General features: G+C 45.7%; 1 protein-coding gene across 2 annotated transcripts in view; it reads right to left on the bottom strand.

Moving 5' to 3' along the window:
* Positions 1 to 25,665, bottom strand: part of PARD3B (par-3 family cell polarity regulator beta) — a 354,457-nt gene that overhangs the window by 22,667 nt on the left and 306,125 nt on the right. For both annotated transcript variants that reach the window (XM_088523731.1, XM_010213086.2), the window contains one exon: positions 17,018 to 17,153. In XM_088523731.1, coding sequence (XP_088379857.1) covers positions 17,018 to 17,153 — 136 coding nt within the window. The remainder of the gene's footprint in view (positions 1 to 17,017; positions 17,154 to 25,665) is intronic.

Below are 25,665 nucleotides of genomic sequence, written 5' to 3'. Positions count from 1 at the left end.
CTGAAATGTCACTCCAAGTGCCAGCTCGCCACTGGTGTTCGTGGCAAGAAGGCAACCGGGCTCAGCCGGAGAGCGAAATCCTCGCGAGAAGGCCCCGAGTGGGGCACGCGGCGCTGGGCTCCAGAGCTTTTAACGCGCAGGAGCTCTCCCAGTTTCACTCACTCAATGCCTGCTGATGGCCCAAAGTGTTAAGAGCCTTGTTAAAATGGAGCTATTAGTCTTTTCCTCCATAAATGCAGGAGGCTCTGGCTGCATTCAGTGTTTCCTACATTAGTATGTATTCCTATTCCGGTGCTGCTGCAATCAGCAGTTTTATAAAGCAATATACTAAGAGGCCATTTAAAATCCCCTTCCCCTTTTACAGATTAATGGCAGAGGGGAAGATTTAATGCCTTTTCAAACATTTTTAACAATTCATTAGAAAGAAAAGAATAAATCACATAAAGCTTTCTGCAAATGCCTGATTACAAAATGAGAAAAACAAACAAAAATCAACACGTTTTCCACGTCCTACAGGTTCGCACACACTTCTGTCACTCCTGCAGCTTATGCACAAGACGTTATTGGCACCAAAGCCATTTAAAAGCCACTACAATGGGAAAGGTTGTGCACTCAGGTGTAGCAAGCTTTATCTACCTGTACAAAGCGTTTTTTTGTAGCCTCTCTCTACAATTACATAAGTCAAGCTCAATGCAGATAGAGCCATTCCCGCTTGCAGCTACTAGGCAAAGTTTAGAAATTATTCCAGACAAATACCATTATGCACCTTGCCACGCTGGGGTTATTTCAATAGGCACCCAAGATACTCCTAAGTGAAGTCATAACTTAGCAAAGACCTTTTGCTAACTCTCCTCGCTCTGAAGCAAAATAGAGGCAGCTCTTACGGGACTGATGGTCTCTAGAAAATAACCACCTCTGATTTGAAATGACCCTTACTTTAGCAGTGCCTCACTTTGGACCAGGAAAAGAAAAATCACAATAATTGCCATACATTTCAAGAAGAGGGCAGTAGGCTAAATCGATCATTCATTCACTTTTCCACCAGTAAAAGTGACACACGGAGAGGATTTATAGGGACAGTCACTTAGGCTGCGAGTCAGAGCCACTTTGGCTGCGCGCACACTGCTAATTTGGGCACCTTGGTAATTTCCCCTAATTGAGCAGGTTGAGGGAGCAGCCGCCCGGCTCCTGCTGTTTCACTGGAGGGAGAGCAAAGCGGATGTACGGCTGGGTTTGCTCAGCACCAAGGCCGTGCCAGAGGCTGCCTGCCCGCCTGGCACGCGAGGGGCTCTGAACGAGGTGCCCTGGGGAGATGTTAACGAGCGAGAGGAGGCACCGGGCGCTGCGGTGCCCTGCCCAGCCCCGGCGAGGACCACGGCGAGTCCTTCCCGCCTCTCCAGAGCCGCAGCAGGCAAGCGGGACCGGCTCCGTGCTGCGCTCCTGTTTAGTAGGCACCCCCAAACTTAGACCACCACCGGAAAATAAATAAAAAAAATGGATATCTTTACACTGCGAGGCCTTTTTATGGCCTGAAACTATCCCTTTTCCGATGGCTCCTTACAGACCAAATAGAACGAGGTACCCCCTGCCATTTCTGTTTGTATATATGATTTGAGAGACAGTTACCATAGAAACACCTTGGTGCTGGAGACAATTTTACTAATTTGGTTCCATCTCGCTGCTAAGTCTCCGCACCCTACACAAAACGGCTCCAAAAGCGAGCTCTGGCTCCGCGTCTTTAATTAAAAACTCAGCCCTCTCTCCTCATTTCGCTTCTCCATCTGTCCACGCGGCAGCAGAGATGTTATATCCCCGAGCTAAGAGCAAAATGGTTCCCGAAATAAGATACGATGCTGGTGAAGTTGCTAAAATGGAAACCCCTTCTCTCGTTCAAGTTATTTATGCTCCGGAAGAGCCGAGGCAGAGGGGGCCGCGCTGGCTCCGCGCGCTCTCCATCGCATATCGTGATCGTGTGCTGGGTATGGTAATGCACCCCAGCAAGGAGCGTTGGAAACAGGCACCCCTATTTCTAGGGTTTAAATTAACTGCATCAACTTCAAAAAAAGCTGTCGCTACGTAGAGATCACCTCCTAGTCTGCCGCAGTCTCAAATAACTAACAAGCAAGACATGAATATGCAAAAACGACGGGAGAGAGAGAGCCACAGAAACAGCCATCATCCCATCAGCGCAATTAAGAGTAGCGCGCTTAAATTGAGGCAAGGAAATGCTGGCTTTATTAAAAACAACAACAAACCCGAAAGAGCAGCTAAGTGGGACGAGAAAGAGAAAACAGGGAGAGAGAAGGAAGTTTTGCAGGTGTGAACGCAAACCATGTCCCTGGCGACTCCGGTGACCGCGGGGTACCCCCATGCAGCTTCCACCACGAGGAAACGACCAGCCAGCAACAAATCTCCAACCTGCCAACTTCTCCCTAAGAAAACTTCCCAGAAAAAAAGTAAGTGTTGTGAACACGCACACGTAGATCAAACCAGAGAACAAGTGTCTCCAATCAGCAAAACGTTGGCACAGAAATTACAAGGCACGAGTAGGATGTATCCGCAGGCAGGTGCCTTGAAATAGCCTAGGATTTGCCACCAGGAAAACACCGGGGCCACCAGAGACCATTTCTTTGCAAGCACAAAAAGGTTTTACTTCATCCTGAAGTCGCCCTGAAATCCGCCCGGGAGAGCACACGGGGCCAAGCTGCGCCCTGACGGACGCAGAGCGGTGCTGAGGGCCTCGTCTCCTCTCCTGCCGTATGCGGCCCCGGTTTCATTCCGAGCTGTCACTGCAAAGCTTTGCCCAGCTCTGCAGAGATCAATCCCTTTAAAAATTTGATTAACGTTTCTTAATTCACTTTTATACTAAACATGTCCTCTGCCCTTGCCATTGATTTCCTTCTTTTCTTCCTTACCCCGGGTTTTCGCCCTCCCTGAGCGCTAAGGCCCCTCCGAACATTTCAATTACTGTCAGGGCGGCAGCGCACACCAAGGCGCCGGCGCTGCCGCCACACGAGCGGCCGCGCGGTGACTCCATCAGGGCGGCCGCGACGCGAGCGGCGCGTCGGCCTCGAGCGCGCGGGGCTCCCCTCGCCATGCAGGGCACCCGCACGAGGCTGCGAACACGAGCCAGCCGCGACTCCCCGCTGAGCTTTGCCACTGCGTGCGTTCAGGGAAGTCGCTCAAATCACTGCTTTTTCCCCCTAAAAAGCTGTGTTTCACACGAGTGAGGCGCACGAAAAGACAGGATACGGGCAGGGTGCCGGCATGTGCTCCGCCAGCACCCGAGGGCTTTGAAATTCCCACGCGGAGCTGCCTTCCGCCTGGAAGCCTGCGCACACACGTGGCACACGGGCCCGCTGCGGCGCTGAGGACATTTTTCACTAGTCTTGTGATCATCTGTTAAAGGACTTGATTCAGATGCTGTTTGACCTCTCCTCTCAAAGCTCCTCTTTTGTCTGCGAGCGTTTCTAATCACATGGGCTGCGATCCGGCATGCCAAAAAGCGCCGTGCGAGAGTGGAATTTGCCCTCTAACCCCCAGGTCTCCCCTCTGCTGAGACACAGTTGGTTTTTGTTTTCAATTAAGGGAAAACTGGAGAAAACCCGCATGTGGCAAGAGCCGCTCCGCTCCCCACCCTCGTCGCACCGTTTCAGGCACAGGTGAAACTTCCAACTCACCCATTTGATGTTTTGGCATTTTTAGCGGCGTGCCCGGCTCCGGAGGCTGCAAAGGGCATTTAAGGGGACCACCTGATTCACTAACACACACGTCAGTGCTTAAAACGGGGTTCCTATAAAGCACTGAACTGGATGTTCCCCCTGAAATGAATGAGGTTGGTCGAAGGTGTTGCTTGCTGTTAATTGCTTGCTGTTCTGATATCCTAATTATCCCACCCTTCAAGACCCTCAGCATTTCCCCAGACGTTACATTTTCCTCCATCTATCTTTTTTGTGTGTTTTTCATCAAAAGGTAAAAATTAAAAATTCTAGCAGTGTCCGTGATTCAAAAGAATTTTCCTGATGTTTTCCTTACATACATAAAGAGGGATGTATTTTGCTTTCCTGGTTTTGCAATGAAAATTGAAACAGTGATTTTGCGTTATTATAACACTCATCATTTCTCCCTCTAATTTGGATGGTTTTTAATAAAGCTCCATTGATTCCACTGAAAGAAATCCCTCCTGGCAAAAGCAGAACACACACGCTGATTGCTAAATATGCAGCAATTATCATATTCAGCGGCGCACTTTAATATCTTATTTATAGATGTATCTATCTATAATTTGCTTTAATTAAGTTGCATTGATTTTAATGACAGAAGCAGTCCTCAAAGAAGGGGCTAATGTTACACGAGCCCGTCAGCACCGCTCCACCATTGTGTGGATGCAAGACAGCACCTTGGTGCTTCGCTCTGCTGCTCCTCGCGGTGCTTGCCGGGCTCAGGCGCTGCAAACGCAAACCCAGACAACGCTGCTTGCACAGAACCACCATCACTGGCGGGAAAGCACTTTTAAGAGCCCCGTTACCTGTTCGACTTACACACAGGGCAGTTCAAATGGAGAAGGAAGGAGAGAAAACCTCCCCAACGTCGCCGGGGCGGACAGACCTTGTATTCCTGCCCCATTTCCTCTTTACAGACATTGTGTGGGGTAGTAGCTCCACGTCCTTAAAGCCCTTTCTGACGCCTTGGAAGTTCTGCCTCACCTGGCGACTCCTGCACTTTCTTGCTAGCAGCCAGTGCGGGGTGAGCAGTGCGGGACGGCGACCCCGCAAGCAGGTGCCAGCCCAGAGCCCCAGGCACGGCCTCAGGGACCTCCCAGGCCTTCCCCGTCGCACAAAACGTCCAGCCTGCCTTGCCTTACGCACGCGCCCGTGGCTACACATCCCAGGCTCCCATTAGACTTCCCTGCCGCGTTTTGAGCTCGTTCCAGCACCCCCTCGACGCCGTCAGCGCTGCGACTAACACTGCCAAAAGCCACCTATGCGAGGAAGGTACCGCGGGCGTCCTGGCAGAGCCCTTGTTTCTGCTGGGCGCTGCCACCTCCCTTGGCCCTCGTTCAGGGAAGTCTGCTAAGCACATATGATGGTGGTTTGTTTTAATTTCAATAGCATTTGATTTCTCTTGGAGGAATTCCCAAAGCTGACATACACCTGCATCTCTCCCTGGCTGTGTCTCCTTTTTCGGTGAAAACGCCCATGAAGAACCTCTCGGAGCCGTGCATGCAGCGGTCGCCCTCGCGCCCGGCGCGCTCCTCACCGTGAACTCTGCTCCGGGGCTCCCGAGTCACCCCCTGGGAGGCAACTGGCTCTGTCTTGGGGACTTTCAGGACACAAGACATTTGGAGGTGGCTTTGTAACATAACTTATGTGAATCTTAATGTATCATTCAAGGCTGCTAGGGAAGGAAAAAAAAACCTAAGTGTGAAAAGCTGGATTTTTAAATCTCTGCCTTTCGGAACATATCAATTTATACACTAATTTCATAAGAATTGTTCGTGTTAAAATGCAAGGGCACGATCTCAAAGGGAAGGCGCCAAAAATGCAAGTGCATTTTCAGCTTCTGGTCATCATTTTTCATTCACTGATTATTGCTTAAGTGTTGATTAATAGTTATGTTCATGCTGCTAGAATGCATTTCCCTTGGGTAAGAAAAACATCCTTGTCTAAAGGAAAAAGGAGATAGTAATCAAACTGTCCCTGCTCTTCCCTGGAGAAAAAGCGGCACACGCTCCGAAGTTACAGCCAGTCTCGGTTTTGCTGGGGAGTATTTGGATGACTCAAAACATTCCTCGTCTCTCCACCGCATCTGTTGGAGGGGAAGAAGGGAGCTGAAGAGCGGGGCTTAGTGCTGCTGCCTCTATCTGTGTTCACACTGTCCCTGTCCCTCCTCGCCGTGCAACAAACACCGGGAGCTCCGGAGGCCGCAGCGCTCCGAGCTGGAATTAAGCGGCCCTGATTATCTCAGCATTTACTTTTCCTCCTCAGTAATGCTCTACCTCTTGCTCAAGGAGGTGAAACTAGTGGTTTAGAGATTTAGAGAATGAGGAAAAATTCCCTATAAAGGCAATAGACTGAGAGAAATACAAACACAGATGGGAACTTTAAAAGGGAAACAGGCTGTTCCTATAACAGTTTAAAAACATGGCAATTGCCTTAGCTCAGTAGAAAACAAGCTCAGCATTTGCTGTATCTCGCAACACCAAGGAGAGAAGAAAATAGCAAAGATGGAGGTGAAGCCAAAACTGCCAAGCATTCTCACACAGCCCCTCGAGGACGATATTGCAGACATCCCGCTCGGCGATGCCCCGCTCGCCGGGCTGCAGCACCGTGGGCTTCCTGCGACCGTGCAAAATGAGATCATTTCCTGGCCTGTGTCCTTCTCGGTGGGTGGCTTCTTTTTCCATTAGCCGTCTAATATGTTTTGGTTAATTCTACCTCTTAATTGTCTTTAATGAGCACCAGATTTGTGACACCTCACTTGCAAACCTATTCTCAGGGTGCAGATCAGAGGCCTGTGAGGCGAGACCAAAACTTGAAAGAAAGTCCAGAGGAGAAGAGAAGCCCTCGGCGCACATCAGCATTGATCCTTCCCAGCTCCGAGGGGGCTTTTCAATTGCTCTACCACTGAACCAAGCCAAGGCAATTAATCTCTTCCCAACTACTACAGACAGTGATTTAACTTGTCACCGAGGTACATCTGCGATGTGGTAACACATGGGTCCGTACACGGACCGTGCACAAGCTCCTGGTTGGACTAGGAGAGCGCACATCGCTGCTTCCCCCCTCTCAGACGAAACCAGCCCCTGCCTTAGCCTCCGTCTGCAGCGAAGCTGCTTCCCGTTCCTCCCAGCCCTTCATTCTTTGCCTCTCTTCTCACTGTAATTAGTTTACAAGACTACTTATCCAGATGATTACTGCTTTTAAATGACAGTCGTCTTTTCTTTTACTCCGGTTCATTGTTGTGTATCATTTTGTCTTGCTATCTGAATACCCAGTTCTCTAAAGCATTTGCTCATTATGTTATCTCCTAATATAAGGCATTTTGAAATACTTCATGAGAGGCACTGCACGAAGCAAATTGAATTGAATTTTCTCTCCAAGCCAGGGGCTTTCAGCATCTTCCTCCAGCTAAGTCAGCAGAGCTCTTGGCACCCATGCCAAGGGGTAATGGCCATGCTGCAGCCCAGACGCGAGCTTGTGCCCTTTTTAGGGAAAATGAGATGACAGTGGCAGAACCTGGAAAGCAAACGGGGATCAGATCGATACTTCCACTTGCAACGGGGCCGGCAAACCCACCTGCTTGGCGCGTTTTTGAGGCTTTTACCGCTCTACATGAAGGTAATGCTAATTCGCCAGCTCCCTCTCTGTGGCTGGCGCTGGAGCCGAAGGCAGACGCGGCGGGTACGGTCTGCGTGTGTGCAGGGGGAGCGAAGAGGGAGGGAAGGGGGAAATAGCAGGGCACGGAACTAAATTGCAGAGCAAGGAGTGGAAATAGACAGTGAAAAGCTTCCTGCAGGCAGGCGGCTTCCCGGGGGAGCAGGAGCCTTTCATTGTCTATAAAATCAGGCCTTGCTGGAGGTCCTCAAAAAGAGAAGGGGTAGCGCCTGGAGGCAGTAAATCTCTCACTGTTGTATTATTACACTCTAAACACTTAGCTGCTGTGGAAGCCGGTACACAGCTTCAAGAGAAGAAAAGGGGGAAGATGGGGAAAAGGGAACAAAGGCAAGAAGAGGGAGATGGCAATAAAACTGGGAAAGAACCCCCCGCCACAGCGCTCCCCAAGAATAGCTCACATCAAAGGGAAACAGCACAGAGTAAATCGTCACGGAGTTAAAAGTTAACCTCAACTCCTCCTATTGTGGTGTGACACTGCTCTGGAGCGGTATTCTTCGAATTTGAATGGTTCATCTGTAGCGCAGGGTATTAAATCCACCTTAATCCTGTTAAACATAGAAGCCACTAAAGAGCGGCGCTCTCTCAATGGCATTACGACAAAAGCTCTCCACACTGCAAATTCAATATGGTTAACAAAAAAAAAAAAAGAAAAATCCCAAACCTGGATTAATACTGAGCAAACAACATCAGCATAAGCAGGCTTAGGGAGAGGAATTGCTTTCCATATGCTACGGCATCAGGTTCCTCCGGATCTTCGGATCCCAGTCTGGAAATGTTGCAGACATTGTTTCTCCTGCTTGCAACTGCTGCTGGGTGGCGACCTTCTTTGCTTGCTGATACCAATTCAGCAGTTGGTGGAGCTGGTGCTGTCTGTTGTTTGCCGGTACCAGATGGATGCCAGATGGGTAACTGTGGGCAATGGCTCCTCTGTGCTCCAGTCCCCAAATTCACTGCCTATAGGGCCAGTCCTGTCACTGGACTCCTAAATGGCGCTTCAAAGTGGCAATCTGAAAAACCCTCAGCATCTGCTCCTTACTCCTAATGACCTTAAAAAAATGTTGCAGGCGCACGTCCCCTCGGCCAGGAGCTCCTGCAAATGCAGGAAAAACACAACCGCGTGGACGCTCGCAGCCATCGCGCTTGGCCCTGGCTCACGGCAGCTCCAGGAGCCACCACCTCAGCTCTGAAAGCCAGCCCTGCATGGGAAGCGTAATCAATACACCCGTTCCTCTGATAGCTCTGCTGTGTAGCAGCTCAGAGACACTTCCAGGCGCTTTTTCAAACTGCTCTCGGTGATCAAGTGGAAGGAGGAGTAAGGAAAAAGCTTAAAGTGCCTTTGAAAGGCAGCAGAGATACCTGAGGACCAAACATAAAGCATGGAGGGAAAGCCAAGGTGAGAGCAAGAGATGGCACAGATCCCGTGTAAGCATTAATTTGTGACTGGTCTTTCAAAAAGTTGTCCTGGTTGCCAAACTAGAGACAGGAGCTGAAAGGCTGGGTAATGGTTTTGAACACTGCCTATGCTATGTCGTCCCTCCTATGCCATTTTGTATGACTACTGCTATTTGTAAGGAGGGAAAAAAAGTTTATTTAGGACAGTACGGGAGCATTCAGGTAATTCTCTATACAAGCGCCAGCCGAATGCTGTCTACAGAAAAATACAGCTGACATCAAAGCACATTCCCCACCCCCTGTCTTGCTTCATGGAGAAGTTATGATAAACAGGTTATGTGTTCCCTAGGGTTACCATGGAAACTCATTCTTTTCAGGCCATCATTTGCAAAGGTAAAATTTGCATTAAAATGTGATGGAATTTGATTTTGTGCGTGTGTGTGTGGAACTCAAGTGGGGTCATGCTACCACACAGGATAGCTATTATTTCAAACTCGGGAGCATACACTGAAGAGAGAGATCTATTAATCCACGTAAACACCTCAGTGACCAAATTACAGTTTAATTGCTAACTTGAAAGGTATCTTCCTAGCAAATTAAGAGAAATTCTTCGAAAATCAGCTTCAAATGCAAATGGAAACGTTAATACTGATCCACTGGTGGGTATCACCAAATAGCATCTTATTAACTTCCCCTATAAGCATCGCTTGGGGAAGGCTGAATTTAGATTGCCAGGCTGACTTTGCTCTGATGGTGGCAGGACAGAGATGGAAGGCACAAGCACATTTGTCAAATTATACGTTTGTAACACGTCTTGAAAGAGTTATGGTCACCTAGAGGTGTAAAGCGAGCACCTGCGCAGGCCACTGCTCCACCGCGGCCACCCCCAGGGCCCACAGACACGTGCAACACCAGCCTTCTACAGGAGTGCATTATCTCCAGCAGTAATTTGGAGTCATTATTCCCACCCTAGCAAGCAAACAGATGAAAGGACTAAAACCTGGAAAAAAAAAATTACCAATTACTGGCCAGACTGCATTTCAGAGGAGCTGCCAATATTCGTCCTTTCTCAGATGCACACTATCAGAACATACGTGCTGACTTTAACTCCATGAAATCCATGATATTGTGGCACATCGGATTATTCCTACATCATCTGCGCAGGACCCAGGCACACATTTCTGCTCTGGAGGCGGACAAGCCAGTATCACCTGGATTACTGCAACTAGCTCCTGCCACGCAGGCCTTAGGACATGCAGGCCTTGCCTCATGCTGCCTTTCATGCAACAAATGCCTGCTTGCACATCCAATCTATTAAACAAAGCAGGGACCTTGAAGAAAGTTTAAAAACTCAGAAATGCAAACAGGAACAAAACCAATTATGAGCTTTTGTGGAATTCCTCAAACCTTGGCATGCTGATTAGATGGAAATGTGTTCTAGTGGAATCACAAAGTCTACAAGAGGTGAGCAACCAACACGCCTTTTCCCAAGTCCTCTTTGACAGCGAGAGTTGAGGCTGAAAGTCGGAAAGAGCTGGCCCTAAGCAGAAAAGCCAAACTCCTGCATGGCACCAGCCTTGCCGAGTAAACGGAGCTCTCTTTTCCCGTACTTTGTGCTTTATTTAATGCATTCTTGAGATTAGATTAGCATCTGCACTGCAGACCTCAGACTAGGAACTAATAAAGTTATCCGCCCAATCTCTGTGTCTGAGGCAGTGACTTTATTTTTCATTTTAAATAATTATAACAATGTTGCCTGTTTGTTGAGAAAAATAGAGCCTTTATATATTCACAGATAATTGCTTATACAAAGCACCCAGAGATACAGTCTAATTACTTTTCACACCTTGGCTGTGAAGAAATCTTGAACTTTTTAGTGTTTTTAACCGCAGGACAGTAACATAGCCAGAACACACTGACACCCTGCACTGCAGAAGCCCAACCTGCGATACAATTTAACAAGCGATTCTTCTAATGCATTTTGCAGTGAGGAACTTCAGCAAAACTCAAGACCCAGAGCACTTTAGATCTCACGTTGCAACAGTGAGAAGATGTGCGTAGATACTGCATGGAAAAATTCAACCTAGGAAGCAAGAGTTATTGCAAGTCTATTATTTCAGGTGCCTTGCCATGCAACTTTTTGTTATCATCAGTATTTTTGCTGTTGATTTAAAAAAAAAAAAGAAAAAGAAAATCAACAACATACTGCACAAGCACATAACCCAGTGAGATTAAGCTCTGAGAATGGAAGTCAACCTTGTCAACATCTATTGGATAAGGCCCTTGGATACCTGATGGTAAAGGCAAAGACTTCAGGTTGTGCCTCAGAGGGACTCACATCTGAGGCCCAATTTCAGGTCGAACCAAATGAATACCTCTAAGCACGTGCTTAGCTACAGACACGAGCTTTGATGGCATTTCATACTTGTCCTGTGCTTAAAAGCGTGGCACTAGCTGGGGCCTCCTCCCAGTGGCCTGAGGAAGGAGAGGTCAATTTTAGAAGGAAATGCACATTTTTCCCTCCTTGCAGTCAATACCAACGAGCAGCTGTCTTTGATTCCATGGTATGTGGGGCACTGACTTGCTGGAGGTCAGGACTGAGCTGTCAAGGGAAAGCCTGTTCCACTGAGGGTGAGGGAAGGCTCAAAGCGCAACGTTTTAGCTCTGGTGGCTCCTCACGAAGGCTCCGTGTTAACACCTCAGTCCTGTTCCACGTACCCCGTGTGATGCTGCCCGGAGAGGCAGGTGCTCCAGGACACACATCCACCACCTGGGCCGCAAGTCAGGAAATCCACAAGCAGGCAGAAAACCAGAAAGCAAAGATCTGCCCAAAGCAAAGCCAGTGGTGAAGGAGCTGTGTTGATGCCCTTGCCAGGGCCCACCGATCCGTGTGGGGCCTCGCTCCGAAACAGCCGCTTTTGTGCGTGTCCCCAAGGATAAAGGTTGAGAGTCCAGGCCTAAGCGCCCAACGCAGCAACTGCGCGCCGTATTTATGGCGCGGATTGCTTGTCACCATGCCCTCATCTACTCAGCTACCTCTGTGGGGTAACAGGAAAGCTGAAGAGTATGTCCTCCACAGCACCACCTCCTCGCCTTGCAGCACCACAACACCCGTCCGCATGAGGAGGCACCTCAGCGACACGGTGTGTTCCTGGAGCTCGCGGAACATTCCAGGCATGAACAGGCCCGTGGGCTTTGCTAAGATGACATATGGCACCAGCACCACTCCCCTCGGCAGAGAGGAGCGCGCACATAGTGTGAGCATGAAGACATGAGCATTTCAGACTCCCCTCTGCTTCAGATAGTCTGTGCCAAATGTAACCTTTGTGTAAATAGGAATGACTCCAAACAAGTTATAAGAGTCACTCTGTATTACTAGTATTAATGGAATTGCATTTGGCTCTCCTTGCATGTGCCATTTGGAATAGTTTATTTTTCACATGAGGTTTGGCAGGGATTTCTACATAACAGTTTTTCCCCCAAACCTACCCCCAAAGCCAGCCTGCAAATTTCAGGCTCTCTGTGTTGCTGGAACAGCTTTCAGAACATACCCTGAGCTGAAACCCTCCCTGCGCAGAGAGATGTAGTGACCATAAAGAGTTCTTGATTGCTGACTTAATCATACATCCTAATAAAATATTTTACATCCTCTCTTAATTAATATGCTTTAATAACACATACACGAAAATATTTCTGACCCACAGTTTTCAAAGCTGCTATCCTCCATGTAATTCATCCTTTTTTTTTTTTTTTTTAATTCAATGTTTTCTACTGACTAATAGTCCATGGGCTTTCAGAAAGTCTGGAATTTATAGCAGTTTCTGCTATATGGTTTTACATAGTACATACAATTGTCATTTCTCCCATTGCGCTAGAAGAGAGGAATGTTATTATTCTAGAAGTTGGAATTTCGGTTTTGGTTTCTAACCGTAGTCCAACATAAACGTCTCTGCATTTTGGGAACCTAACCTATTTGAAAGGCAACATCCTGAACCTGGAATTAATTGATCACGAAAAGCACAAACAGCTCCTTATTCATTCTGCAGCAAGTATAGAAGAAACCCTTTGACACATTATGGAAAAATAATGCAGTTCTTAACGCTCCTTTTCTTTTCTGTTTGATTTTTAGGCTTGGACCCCTGCCAGGCACACAATAAACTACTTGGCCTTTAACATAGCCAGGCATGATTCTTCTTCCACACTCCTAACTGGGAATGAGCAAAACTCAATGCATTACAGATTTGCCTCAATCAAAAGGTTCATAGCTAACATCCAGAGACAGAACTCCTTATATCTTAGGGTTATTTATCAACCTACTTATCTGATTTGGAAACGTGAAAGAAAACAGCTCCTAGAAGGATTTAACATGAGGTTGGGTATAAGATCCAGTGAAGCTGACATGGCTGCTGACAGGTGAAGCACCAGCCGCAGTGTGGCCTGGGTTACATGCAGTCCTTGAACGTACATAAAAAAGATAAAGTTTCAACAAGAATTTACTGCCACCCTGTCGGAAAGAATTGATGTTTTAAGTAAACTGGATTTGCACAAATCCGTAAAATAATCCAAGCAAATCCTCAAATAGACGATTAACTCCTCATTATTTAAAAGTCCTTAAATACAAGTGCACAAACACACACATGGACGCACATGCTAACTTTACGGCTTGACTTGACAACTCCTCATCGCTTTCTCATGATCTTTTATTAGCCCGTGACTCAGGAGCCCTGGGAGGGCCTCATGCGAAAGCCCTCCAGCTCCTAAGGAGACTGTTTAAGTTGCTGTGGCTTATTGCTTACATAGTTCTCTCGAGGCTTGACTAATACTGCTGCACATGATAATACTATATAAACATATTACAACTCTTTGGTGCACCCCAATGCCCTTAGCATTAAGTTTCTATAGAATAATTTCATGAGTGCTCTCACTATCTAGCTGACGCCCTACTAAGACATGGCTATGTATGCACATGCCTCAGCTCTGTCCTGAGAGCTGATACCTCCCTGTAGACGTTCTGGCTGTCAGAACATTTCACAGTAATCTCACGTTATACTGACAACAACAGGTACTCTTTTTTTCCGGACAATATTTATGCTTATCACCAGCCTGTCCTTTGGCTAACTAGGTCTGGCTGAGGTTTGCTTTAAGCCTTGTGATCTACCATATCGAATGTGGCTTATCATTTATCTCATTTATACACTGAGGGGGATGGGAGAGGTCCAAAAGATAAAAAACTCAACAATAACCCAAAACACAGAGAAAACGGGAGAGATTTTCAAAGTCTCTGGCTACTTAGCACAGACAGTGCCATAAGCACGTGTCTGTTTACAGAGAAGCACTAAGCTGAATTGTTCAGCTACTGCTTACAAAAAGGAAGGTGCAAGAGAGCAAAAAGTCATCCACCAACAGATGAGAAGAACAGAGGAGAACTGGAAATGGATGAGGGGGAGGAATGGATGATGAGAGAATAGCAGGCTTATTTGAAATGAATTTTTGACCTTATTTTTAAAACATTTATGGATCCCAATTGCCTGTCATGAGATCATTTTCCCTTACAATACTGGCTTTTCAGTCGGCTCTGCACTTTAACTTGATTTATCCCACTTTAAAAAAAAAGTAGCTCGTTAGAAATACCCCCTTCTATTAGAAATTCTGTCCCATTACAGTGTCAGCTAAAGGCCACTTGTCAATGTCAGCTTTATCAGATAGAAATGTGCCTTGTGAGTTCTCAGACACTCTTCTGGAGGACCAGACCCAGGGCCCATTTCTGGGGCTGTTGATTTGCCATGGATAGTGTCTTCTCAAATTATCCTCTGCTGTTTCCCAACTTATCTACACGTTTCATGAGATGGTGGGTAGTGATTACAGCAGCTGCTGTACATTAGAAAGACATCTTAAAGCAAAGCTGGCTTAGGTAAAACAGCTGACTGACAAAAGCATAGGAAGAACTAATCGAGTATTAAAAATACATAGGGAGACGCAGCATCTCCTTTCCAGCTGCAGCTTCCCTGGTGACATAACCTTCTGTGGGAAGGAAGAACGCTCAAACCAGAAGGTTTTCCTCCTCCTCAGCTGTCTGCTAGCTCTTTAAAGAGAGACCTGACATCCTAGAGACTAGAACTAGCTTTTACTTATTTACAACTGTGCAATTAGTCATCAGCATGTCTCTTCACTGATGAGTAAAGGTGGAGAAAATCAGCTGTTGTTCAAGCTGTGTGACCACAGTACTGCTAAGGGTCAGCAGTCTGAGGTGGGAAACATGATATTAGTTACAAAATGTCTGGAGGACTGTCCTGGCAAGATGTTTTAGAGACATTTGTTTTCTTTTTAATATTTTGATTCTATTTTTGTTTCTTCTTCCTTTGAATATATGCATGTAACATATATATTTTAAAAGTAAAACCACATGTCGGAGTAAAGTTCAAGAACTTCCAGACAGGAGCCAAAAGAGAGCGAGCTGTGGCCTCACTGCTGTCCAAACCAAAGCAAGGCTGGACGAACCACGATTTTGTTGCAGTGAGAGACCACAAGTCTTTGAAATCTGCAAGGCACTTCAACGGGAGGAACTACTGCAGCAACAAGCCTCCAAGTAAAACAGCCCTTAAGATAGATTCAGAGTTTAAAGCAGATTGCTGCTGCTCTCAACAGAAATGTTTTAAAATATTCTGTGTTTGAAGGAAAAACTGAAACAATCCTGGTGCTCTCCTAAAATCCTCCTATTAATCAGTTCAAGACAGATTGATTCAAAGCTCTCTTTCAGGTGCTCTGATTAAGAACAACTTACCTCATAGGAAAAGCAAAGCTTTGGAAATCAGTAATCTCTGGGCATTATACCTAATAGAAAAGGCTTAAAAGGGATTAGCTACAAGGAGCCTTTTGTGAATCTTAGGAAACTACACTGGACCACAAATGGGAACATCCTTTGAGGCTTAATGAAGCGCTCTCAGTTTCAGATAAGAAGTGGAAGCCCTCAGGTTGCTGAAGAGCCCTGGGCAGGTTTGGTGTCCTGCCATAGGGTTTTGAGAGACAGAACATTTGCTGCATATTCTCATTTGAGTTTGCAACAGTACATTAAGGGTAACTTTGCTGAAGTTAATTATTTTGCTGAAGGTGATATTTTTGAGAGCAATATATACAAAATATTGAAATACTGAGCGGTTAACAAACAAATATATATGTTAATTTATGTAAAAGCATCATTTTAAACTGTATCTTTCTGTGGCTGCAATAAAGTCTAGTCTCATGTAAAGTATTTTTGACTATCAGCCCAACTGCTAAAGACTTCACCTCATCATGTGCACTGATAGCTTTGGGGGCATTAAAAACAACAGTGATGTTAGTACAAACCTCAAATCTATTTTAATTCTAAAGATTGTAACACAAGACTATCTGTTCTAAGTAAATTTTAAAATATAGCATATATGGCATCATGTCAAAGAGTTACATTTTTGAATGCTCATTGATTATATTGACTCCTAAGGAGACAGAGCCCAGTCCTGAAGTATTGAGGAGGTGGAGCTCCTAAGTGCTTCACTTGGATCCTACAGGCTATAGCTGTTGCATTTAACACATTTAAAAATCAGATGCTCTTGATTTTATCACTGGTTCCACCATAGATTACCCAAGAATTATACGTCTCTCTGTCCTGTGACTCCTACATATACAATAGGGAATACAGGGCATCTCTAACAGTTCCTTACCATTGGGAAAATATTTTAAGATCCTTTAATGGAAGAAGAGCAAAATATTCCATTTTTCACTTCATAAAAGTGACTGAGGATGTATCCTGGCCAGATTGCTATTGGCTTGTGCGCAGAAGGAAGGGCAGGGGCAGACATGCTTACATTTCCTCCCTCTCACTTTACAGCAGAGCACAGTGAGAGTCTGTTCTTTTAATGCTCTCATTAAACCCAGAGGGAATCGCTGGATGAACTAAGAGAGTACCATAAATCCTGCTGAAAAGCCTTGATGCCACCACATGTGACTGAAAGTCTGGCTAGGACTGCATATCTGGGGCCTCCCCTGGGAAAGAGGAAACCTGGGCCTAAATCAATACAGTGAATAGCCATGTTATTTTTAGCCAGGTTTACAGGATATGTACGGATTCTTTCTTGGAGTGGCATTGAAAGATTTCCTCATTTCTACCAAGCCCAAACCCATGTGGAGTTGACACAACAACGGCTGCAGGGCCGGGACGCGGCGGCAGCGCTCGGCCTCGTGCCGGGACCTACCCAGCGCTGCTCGTAGTCCGGCGGCTGCGCTCGCCCCTCGTCATCCTCGTAGAAAGGCAGGCCCTCCCGCCGGGCCTGCTGGTACTCCTTCCGCAGCCTCTGGATGCGGTCAGCGTTCACGCCACCTGGACAGACGCTACGAGGAAAAGGGAAGAAAAAGACAGCTCAGTAGAACTCATCTGCACGCACACATCTTAAACCTGCGCCAGATGCCCACACGTGGAATACTCGCACCTGCGAGATGCACGTGAACCTCTGCCTGTACCTGAACCCTGACCCTCAGGGTAGCTCACACCACCCCTATTTTTGCATTCTCCTGTTAATAAAGCTCCTAAATGTGAACTTGATCCCCATTTCTAGAAAAGACTGTCCCTGTCCAAAGAACTTACAATTCCAGTACACGACAAGAGACAACAGATGGATGCAGACAGATGGGGGAGCACAAGGAAACTTTTAACATTCCTATGAGCAACTATAAATGGCTATCATATTTTAATAATAATGATGATGATGATGATAAGCTGCCAGAAAAACGTTTCCTTTTGCTCCCACGCTAAATGTGGAATTTCCCTAAAATTACATTTTCTCAAGGTAAAGAATAGACTTTATTCACAAAGAAGCACAGAAAAGGTTTTATCTCATAAGAGACAACCTCCCTCCCAGTTTTGCAAAGAACTAAAACATCAGCCATGAAAACACAGCGGCGATGGAAAAGCACACCATCACATCTCGACAGCATTTTTTAAGTGGTAATTAGGCAGTAATCCAACAAAGACTTGCTTGTGTCCTGAACCGCATGCGCTTCCATCTGCCTTGGGAAGGCCACTGGGCTTGCTTGGTTTGCCGAGCTAAACGTGGGGGTGTCTTTGCGGGCTGTGAGCCCTGTAACTCCTCCAAAACCTTATGGATGGGCTTACACAACTGTGGAAACTCATGCAGTACCTGGAAGGTTTAAGTATCCTCATCGCAACCCCAAATTCCCAAGGATAAAACTTCAGAAACTACAGCCACATGGAAAATGGATAAACCAGAAGCCTCCCATAGCTATTTCTAGCCTGGGGCAGACACTGACTGAGTGGCTCACTAGTGTTCACCAGTATTCACAGGAGATTTATGTATAACTAAGCCTACACCAACAAAATCTGGTTATTGCAGCACTTCCCCACAAACTCCCTTCCCCTGCAACCCTAACTCTGCCCCTCTGAAACGGGCTGCAGCAGGACAGATTTAAACCACCTCCCATGGTTTAACCACCAGGTTTAACCACCTTCGATTTAACCACCTCCCCATGGAGCTTCCTGTCATACCACCTTTCCCTGTGTTTGCCAGACCCTATGGAAGCTGTTTACAGGATTTTTTCATAACAACTGAATTTATAGAGCACATATAAAAGACTGGACATAAACCCATCAGTTCAATAATAAACAGTTTCTAGGATCTAACGACCATCTAGATTGGTGGCTAAATTAGGTTGGAAATTAATTTCCAGTGAAGAGAGATTTCAAGTAATGAAGCACGTAGCCAGCGCTGGGAACATTTGCCTGCAGCACCAGGATGTTTCCATGAGAAACAAACACTGGAATGACTCGCTTCCCTGGCTCCAAAGCGGTCCGGGCCCCTCTCCTCCACAGAGCCCCGAGGTCTCCAGCTTCTTTGGCTGACTTACCCGGCACTTCCCAGCACAGGAAGATTTTTCTCATCATCTGCCAAGACGGTGCAGAAAGCTTGTGCAAATACTGCGGCCTGTTAAATAAAAAAGCACGTTTCCCCTTTATTCCTCCTGACTCTTCCCACAGTCCTTGTCCTTGCAGGTGAACAACTCCACGTGTGCAATCTCGTTCACTGGTGGAGAATCTCTCCAGCCTACAGGACACTGGGATGGGGACTGTGGGGATGGCGCTCCGGACAGCAAACTCTGGACCACAACGCACGAGTGACACGATGCCCGTGAAAGCTCCTCACTGTACCTGTGTCTAGGGAAAATCAAGGGTTTAGCTAGGGCTGCCACCATGCAGAAGAGGCCCAAAGGGCAACGCTGTCGTCCTTTCTGCTTGGCCAACATCCTTATTTCCAAAGCAGCAGAAGCCAACAGGGGGAAACAAGGAAACATGGGCAATGTCTGGTTTGAGTCAAGCTGCTCTGGCTCCCTGCAGCTCTCTGCAAACTGTATTAACACCTCTGACCAGTGGTCTGATTGCCACATATTCCCTTTTCACCTCCAAGTATTTTTTGGCTGAAGAGGTAATCTGAAAATAGCATAAAGGGTATTTTTTTTGTAGGAAACTTGAGATTCATTCATTCATTCCAGCAGAGTGTCAAACACTGCAAGAAGCAGCGAAAGCAGCCTGGGCACCATTTGCTGCAAATCTCCTCTAGGTGAGCCTCCTTCTGCTGAAGCCCAGCCAGCAAGTGGAGATGGATCATACAGATATTAGAAGTCCAGCCTTGACAGCTTTTTCTTTGGCAAATCTCTGCCATGGCCATATTAAAGTACAAAATCTACCCACGAGAATGAGCAGGATCGTTTGAATGAAAGATGGCACCAAATGGAAACGTATCCATCGGGATTAGTGTGAAAACACAAGCATCATCTCTGCGGAAACACGCAGCTCCACAAAGTTGGAATCTCTGTGCCTCTCATGTGGATTCTCTGGTGTCCGATAATGTGACTGAGTTCACGACACATCTGTCAAATCTGATCAACACTGGCCTGTACGTTTAGCTGTTAGAAAGGTTTGTGTGTGGGGGGGGGACCATCACTACAACAGCAGCTTCATTTTCTTAGGAGAAAGCTTAAGATGCAACAACTTTTCTTTTTTCCCTTCCATCGCAGTTTACAGGCACAAATAGAGAAGATAGATTGGCTTCTGAAGGAGCTGCGCATGCAGCTCACCATGAAAGTTTTACCCACTCCTGAGTAACGTGAGATGAATATGATGCCCTATGCAATGATCATGAAACAGTTCTGAATTTCAAGTTGGCTCCCGACAATTATGTGAATATATGAACCACATTCAAACTCACCAGATGAATTCAATCAGCACTGTGCAAATATCGCATACATAATCTATTAGTTTACCCCAAAGAAACTGAAGCATTGAATTCAAACAGAATGAAGTCATCAGTAATATAAAAAAGAAACCGATAAGGCAATATTAAAAAAAAAACCAACACAATTTTCCAAGATTTGCAGAGAAGATCATACATTGACTGCAAACTATTCTCTCATCTGCCTATAAATACATAATTAAAAATATTGGTTTCAATCAGATAGCAGGTCTCAGACAAGGAAAAATATATGAATACGGATCCAACTGCTTAGGATGCACAACTATTTATATCGAAAAGGAACCTGAACATACAGAAGAAATATAAAAACAAATACTACAATCAAAGTCAATTTATTTTAAGGAGACTTAGTGCAGTTTTTCACAAAGCCTCCTAAGGACAGGAGACATTTCTTTTACAGTAGCTTTACGTTTAATGCAGTGGTTCCTCCTTGAGGAGATGTAGATGCCAACAGTCCTCATCACGTCTGCAATTTAATGCAAACTCCCTCCTCTGCCACGTACTGGAAGTCCTTCCCACGGGACCTCACAACCACACGTCTCCCATTGCCCGTCAACTCCACTCAACTCAGCTCAGCTCAGCTCAGCTCCACACAACTCAGCACACTCACGGGCACGATTACAATTAACCGACCCACCAACTTCTCAGGTGCCACAATAAAGTTGTGAGAGAACCACCCACCACCTGCAAGGGAACAGGAGACTCAGTGGTTTTTGACAGTTCTACTGAATGCAGGGAGGCAGAAGTGGTGATGCTGGGATGGAAGTTGGAGCTTTGTAGGGGAAGTTTTTAAAGAACATCTAGGTAGGGAAAAAATCTCTGAGAAAGTTTATATAGACTTTAGTGAAGATTCAGATATTGATTTCATTCACCTGTGTTTGGCAGAGTCATTGTACAGGCTCCGTTCTGGTTATTGCAATTTTAAAGAGAATTATTTTTTCAAGTGGAGTTGGGTTGCTTCTCATGGTGCAAGAGTCTCCTGTCTTAGATGAGCACAATTTCTAAAAACTTTTTCTCCATGTGTTGTGAACGGGGAAGAGAGGGTATCTATGCTCTTGCATTCCCCTGGTGGTAGGGAACTCAGTGCTTTAGCAAAGAAAGTACAAGCAATACTCCAACTCCATTGCACTTCAGAGACTGCCCAGAAGATACTGAAGATCTACAAACTGCCACTCGAGCATCCAGGCAGCATAGGTGCCCCAAGAGAAAAAAGGAACAATAATTTTGCACAGCCACTTCCTCAAAGTCCTTCTAACATTATCTAAAACATGAGCGTGAAATTTCATTCCATCCTCTTTGCAGAGCCAGACAGGCAAGCGCCGTAGCAGAACCACGGCAATCCTGACGTGGAAGATGAGTTATTTTTTCAAGGCATCAAAATATCATCATTAGTATTTAATATATACAACATGGCTCAGCTTTTCCACAAAAATAGCCCCTCTATTCTTCCTATAACTAACTTATCTGGATTTCAATTACTCAGGTTAAAAATGCCATTTTTCAAATTAGTGACTCTTACTGCATCTCTCTAGATAGCACAAAATTAAAAACAACTGTCACGTGTACAGACTAAGACGAACCACTTACGGCTGTATATAAACACACACTTTCTGAGGCAATAAACATTTTGTTTCCAGTGGTTTTCCTAAATGCATTAATATTGCACAGAACTGTTTTGCCAGGCACTTATTTCCAGCACTGATTTCACCCAGCTGACTGTCAGCCTCGAAAAAAACAACTTGTGTTTCCAAGTTGGAAAAGAAAAAAAAAAAGAAAAAATATTCTTTTGGTGAATTTTCCATTAGCAAACAAATACAACACAGACTCTATTCACACTGACTCCAGAGAATGGACAATCTTTCAGTCACCACCAGCTATAATGCAGAACTGATTTTATACACTGAACGGCACATACCAGTCTGTACAGAGAGGTGCAATATAAAGGAGTCCAACAGAGTAACAGAATATTTCACTGATGGTAAAACTTTCATTTTGGAGTTACAACACATGAATATTCAAGGACAGGAATAGTCCAGTTCCAGTCCTTGCTTTCCTACCCTGAAGTACTACACTGCTTAGGAAGACATTTCTACACGCCTGGCAGTAGGAAGGAATAACAAGAATGGTGGAAAGGGATAAAAAGAAAATCAATGATAAGAACATAACCCTACAATATTTCAGCTTTCATCTTTGTCACCCACCAAGGAAAGCAAGCGGAGGAAGAAATGAACACTTGTTGTTTTCATATGTACTCGAGTAAATGAATGACATTGCAATAAAAGACTTGTCAGGAGCGCCTCATCGGCAGCACCTCTATTGCCTCGTAGGCTCTGGCATCATCTCCGATGTTCAGACAGAGCTGGCTTGGGTCTCCGCTATGCACGTCCCACAGCAAGGACCCAATCTAAGGACCATGGCTTGCTAGCTACTGAAGCCAAGGAATTGTTGTATTCGGCTCTCTTGGGACAGGAATACACCCTGTGTTTACACAACTACAGTCTGTATCAATGCAAGGGGGCCTGAGTAGCAGACCTGATCTGGAAACCCGTGAGGAGGGGCTGGAAGGAAGATGGTCGGCCCCGTTCTGTATAGGAAGGACTGTCCTGACAGCTCTAGATAGATGAGGAGTTGAGTGTGTTTCTCTCCGTCCCTGTGTGCACAGAAACACCCATAGCTAAGGATCACAGATAAACGGCAAGAAAGCAAACTTCACTGAAGTAGCTGTTTACTATTTAAATTTATTTGAACTTACATACTACATAATCTGCCTTGCAATACTTAAAAAGAAGCCCAAACTGCTCCTCAGGGGAACGCACGCTGTCACCTTTCAATTCTTTAGGCTAACATAAAAGCAGTACAACCACTTATGTCCCAAAGGTCAGAGACTCCGAGGGCAGCACATGACTACCATTTGTCTGGATGTAAATTGAGTCCTATTGACCTGGAGCATCATTGGTGACCCCTTGACATTAGGAGCTTAGTGGAGAGAAAGAAGATAATATTCTTAGGTTCCCAGAGATTCATTAGGAAGAAAGAAAGGGGGAGAACCTTGCATGACACACATTTGCAGTACCATTAACCTTTTTTTTCCCTAAATAGCTCATATCACATTTAGAGAAGCCTCACAAGAATTATTTGGAAATTGAGACAGATTTGTATCACTTTCACTTTTTCCAAACTGTTTATAAAACATCTCTCAGTGGCTTGACACGAAGCGTCCTTTCACGTGGCCCTCCTCTCGCGCGACACGCAACACCTTGTCCTGTTTGTCATAGCAGATGGCCTAGACATTCAAACGAGCCGCGTCGCCGCAAGCAAGAGCCCTTCTCGTCCCCCTTCCTCTCCTACATAACCTATAGCTGGCTGCAGTTGGCCAGGATTTACGGGAGAGACGGCCAGGTTGTTGCCTTAAGGAACAGACCTGGCACGTTAAGGTTTAACCTCATCTGAACACCACACAAGGCATGTGTTGCTGCAAGAGAAACACGTTATTTGCAATCAAGTGGAGGGCAAAGAAAGAAAAAAATAGGGGACATCATCTTGTTTACAGCCAGCTTCTCTCTGCTTGAAAGAAAAGGCATCTCTTCTTTCCTGCTCAGTGCAGTGCACCCCGGCAAGGGAAGCAATTGCTAGATTTTAGCTAAGAATAATAAAAAGATGCCTATAGTTGAGGCTGGCTAGTGGCAACGTCTGTGTTTCTGGCATGTGACCAGTTTGCTGCCGTCTCGTTGCTCCGCGATGCGCACGTGTCTCCAAAGGGCTAGCAAAGCAGAGAGATTAGGGACTCAGCTGCTGACAACAACCAAACTCTCTATAAACAATACACAATGAAAATAATGGAAAACAGATTTTCCTGGTATTTTCAGTAGCCTCTAGACAATGCAACAGTTTCTGGTTTCCTCACTAAAGATGATATCAATTATGCCTTTTATCCATCATGCAGAAGTCACGTGTGAGGCATAATTGAGAGCCTTCTCTCCAAGGTAATTTCTTCTGGATTTACACGGCAAAATACTTAAATTACCCTTTTTTGGCACTTTGTATTACAACAGGGCTTGGGCGCGGGGTATTTTGCTCTACTGATGCAAAGCAGCTGGCATATTTACAACAGAAATAGGTCACACCAACACAGAGAGCAGATTTCGAGCCCTCCAACTTCATTTACGGCAGCTCGAGCGCTTCAACAAAGCGAACGCCGCGCGCTGAATCGCTGCGAGGAGACGCAGCTCCCTCTCCCAGCGCTATCACACCTGCCTGCGACCGGCAGCAAGGTTTTTTCATTTGCAGACTATTGCTTTTTCGCACTGCAGTTTATTAAACTTATCGCTAAGGCTGGAATAATAAGCGCTCCACAGGCTCCCGAGGAATCAGCCACCCGGGAGCCCTGCTGGGATCTCGGCGGGAGGCAGCGAGGGTGACAAGTCACTCCAGTCGGGATTGCTGATCTCCCTGGGGAAGGAAAGGAGCGAGCACCCACCGCTTCGCTCGCAGGAGATGATGCTGTCCACATTTGAAAACACTTTTTGCTGAAAACTGCAGAGCCAGCAGTAACTTATCCATTTTCTCATGAGAATTACTTCTCCGTGTTCCCACAAGAAACCATATTCTTCATTCTATACCCATGTAAATTTATCCTGTTGGAGTGGCAGCAACTAATCCTCTCTGTGGTCTGTTTTTATAGTATCTGGCCTAGGTAGAAACGAGGTAGAAATCTCAGCCTCAGCTCAACAAGTCTCTGTGTCTGCAACCCTGTTACAGACACAGTTTACACTTTTTTTTTTTTCCTTTTTTGAAGAATTTATTTATACCACGTGCGAAGTGTCAGGGAAAATGACAGATCTCCAGCCAAAATGCATCCATGACATAAAGTTGGGAGGGGGGGTGTTGGTGTTTTTAATGAATGATCACTACTAGGATAACATTAATCCAGTATCAGGACTTTTACGGGGAAAAGACAACAAATGTAATTTATCTTTTTTAACTGTCAAGCACATTTCTAAAGCTTTAAAGTATGTAGCTTCCAGGGGCCTTTTGTCTTTCTGCCATGCAGGAATATCTTGGACAGCTGTAAGAGCTTTGTAAGCCATCCTGCTCAAAATCCATTAGCTAATTCAAGGAACCTAATTAGAGCTGCCATTTTGATGGAGCATAGTGAATTCTCAGTATAAACTACTAACACCATCCATGTTTATTAAAAATTACAAGAACCAAAGCTCTCAGTTCCACATAAATACTAATGGACAGACATACTACAGTTACTAAAATACACTGTGCTATATGCACAGAAATACATGCACAGAAATAACCGTGCACGCACAGCCCAGCGGGATGCGTTTACTTGCAAAAGTGCTCAAGTAAGAAGTAAAACCCAGGGACAGTTTTACACAAACTGCTGAAAATGGACTGGCTTCCCTTTCCACCAGCCTCATGTGCATTAAAGGCAGCAAAGCGCACTAAAGATGATTTGTTTCTTGTGTTCTTCCTGAGTGGTGCACTGACAATTTGGAGCGTATTTTGAGCTTACCTCAAGAATGTGCTCCAGCTGGAACCGTTTTATAGCTTCTCTTAAACCAGCCACT

The sequence above is a fragment of the Tinamus guttatus genome, unplaced genomic scaffold (assembly GCF_059628265.1).
Source record: "Tinamus guttatus ecotype Peru unplaced genomic scaffold, ASM5962826v1 Tinamus_guttatus_pri_ptg000197l, whole genome shotgun sequence".
Classification (NCBI taxonomy): domain Eukaryota; kingdom Metazoa; phylum Chordata; class Aves; order Tinamiformes; family Tinamidae; genus Tinamus; species Tinamus guttatus.
The sequence above is the reverse complement of the archived record's forward strand: the minus strand, read 5'-3'. Positions and strand labels throughout refer to the sequence as shown.